Source organism: Chinchilla lanigera, unplaced genomic scaffold, assembly GCF_000276665.1.
Source record: "Chinchilla lanigera isolate Chin_1 unplaced genomic scaffold, ChiLan1.0 scaffold00092, whole genome shotgun sequence".
In the NCBI taxonomy this organism is placed as follows: Eukaryota; Metazoa; Chordata; class Mammalia; order Rodentia; family Chinchillidae; genus Chinchilla; species Chinchilla lanigera.
The window spans coordinates 7,984,610-7,985,591 of record NW_004955493.1 but is presented as its reverse complement, the minus strand read 5'-3'; the positions used below and the strand labels follow the sequence as shown (position 1 = coordinate 7,985,591).

General features: G+C 54.1%; 1 protein-coding gene across 1 annotated transcript in view; it reads left to right on the top strand.

Moving 5' to 3' along the window:
* Nucleotides 1-563: 563 nt before the first annotated feature.
* Prss36 (protease, serine, 36) overlaps nt 564-982 on the top strand; it is a gene marked incomplete at its 5' end in the record, with an annotated part of 5,949 nt that continues 5,530 nt past the window's right edge. Inside the window, 1 exon segment of the mRNA XM_013504884.1 lies at nt 564-730. Within this exon segment, the coding sequence (XP_013360338.1) occupies nt 686-730 (45 nt within the window).

Sequence of the window (982 nt, the reverse complement as noted above, 5' to 3'; positions counted from 1 at the left end):
TCTGGTCACCCAGCTGGGTGAGTGATGTCTGTCTAGACTTCATTGGACCAGGTAATGCTGGTTATAGTATAATCGCAATTTACTGCTTATCCCTCAGGGAAGTATGTAGGCCTGGTCATTCCTTCTGATCTTTTTAAATTTTTTTTTGTCTTTTTGAGACAGTCTCACTATGCAGTTCAGACTGGCCTTGAACTTGCAATGATCCTCCTGCCTCAGCCTCCCGAGTGCTGGGATTACAGGCGTGTGCGCCACCACGCCCGGCAATTCCTTCTTATCTAGAGACCTGGGCTTCAGCAGATCCACCCCCAGCCACCGTTGCAATGTGTTCTCATCTTTTGCACCGACTCCCCCGAGGGCCCAGCCCGTCCAACTGCCCATAATATTCCTGCCTAACTCAGCTGTCGACAATACCATCATACTTCTTTTTCACCTCCCCCCGAGTCTCACATTGGGGCATTTTGAGGGCCATGTCCAGGAGGCAGCAGAGAGGACAAATCTGAGCCCTGGGGGACCGGGTGCTCCATGCCTGCCTCACACCATCTGCTCTCTGGTTCTCCCGCCAGACCCTCTGCCTCTCCCCTGGGCGCTGCAGGAAGTGGAGCTGCGGTTGCTGGGAGAGGCGGCCTGTCAGTGTCTCTATAGCCGACCTGGCCCCTTCAACCTCACTTTCCAGCTACTGCCAGGGATGCTGTGTGCTGGCTACCCAGAGGGACGCAGGGACACCTGCCAGGTGAGGAGAGGTCCCTCAGCTACAAGCACCTGGCAAGGACAGATCTGTAACTCACAGGAAGCAGCTAACGGATAGGTAGATATCTCTCTGAGCCTCATTTGCAAAAAGAGGGCAAGATTGCCAGTGGAATTGGGGCTGGCGGTGTAGCTTAGTGGTGTAGCACATGCCTATCATGCATACAGCCCTCGGCACCATCCCAAGTGTCACCAAAATAATAATAGCAGGGCTGGGGATGTAGCTCAGTGGCAAAGC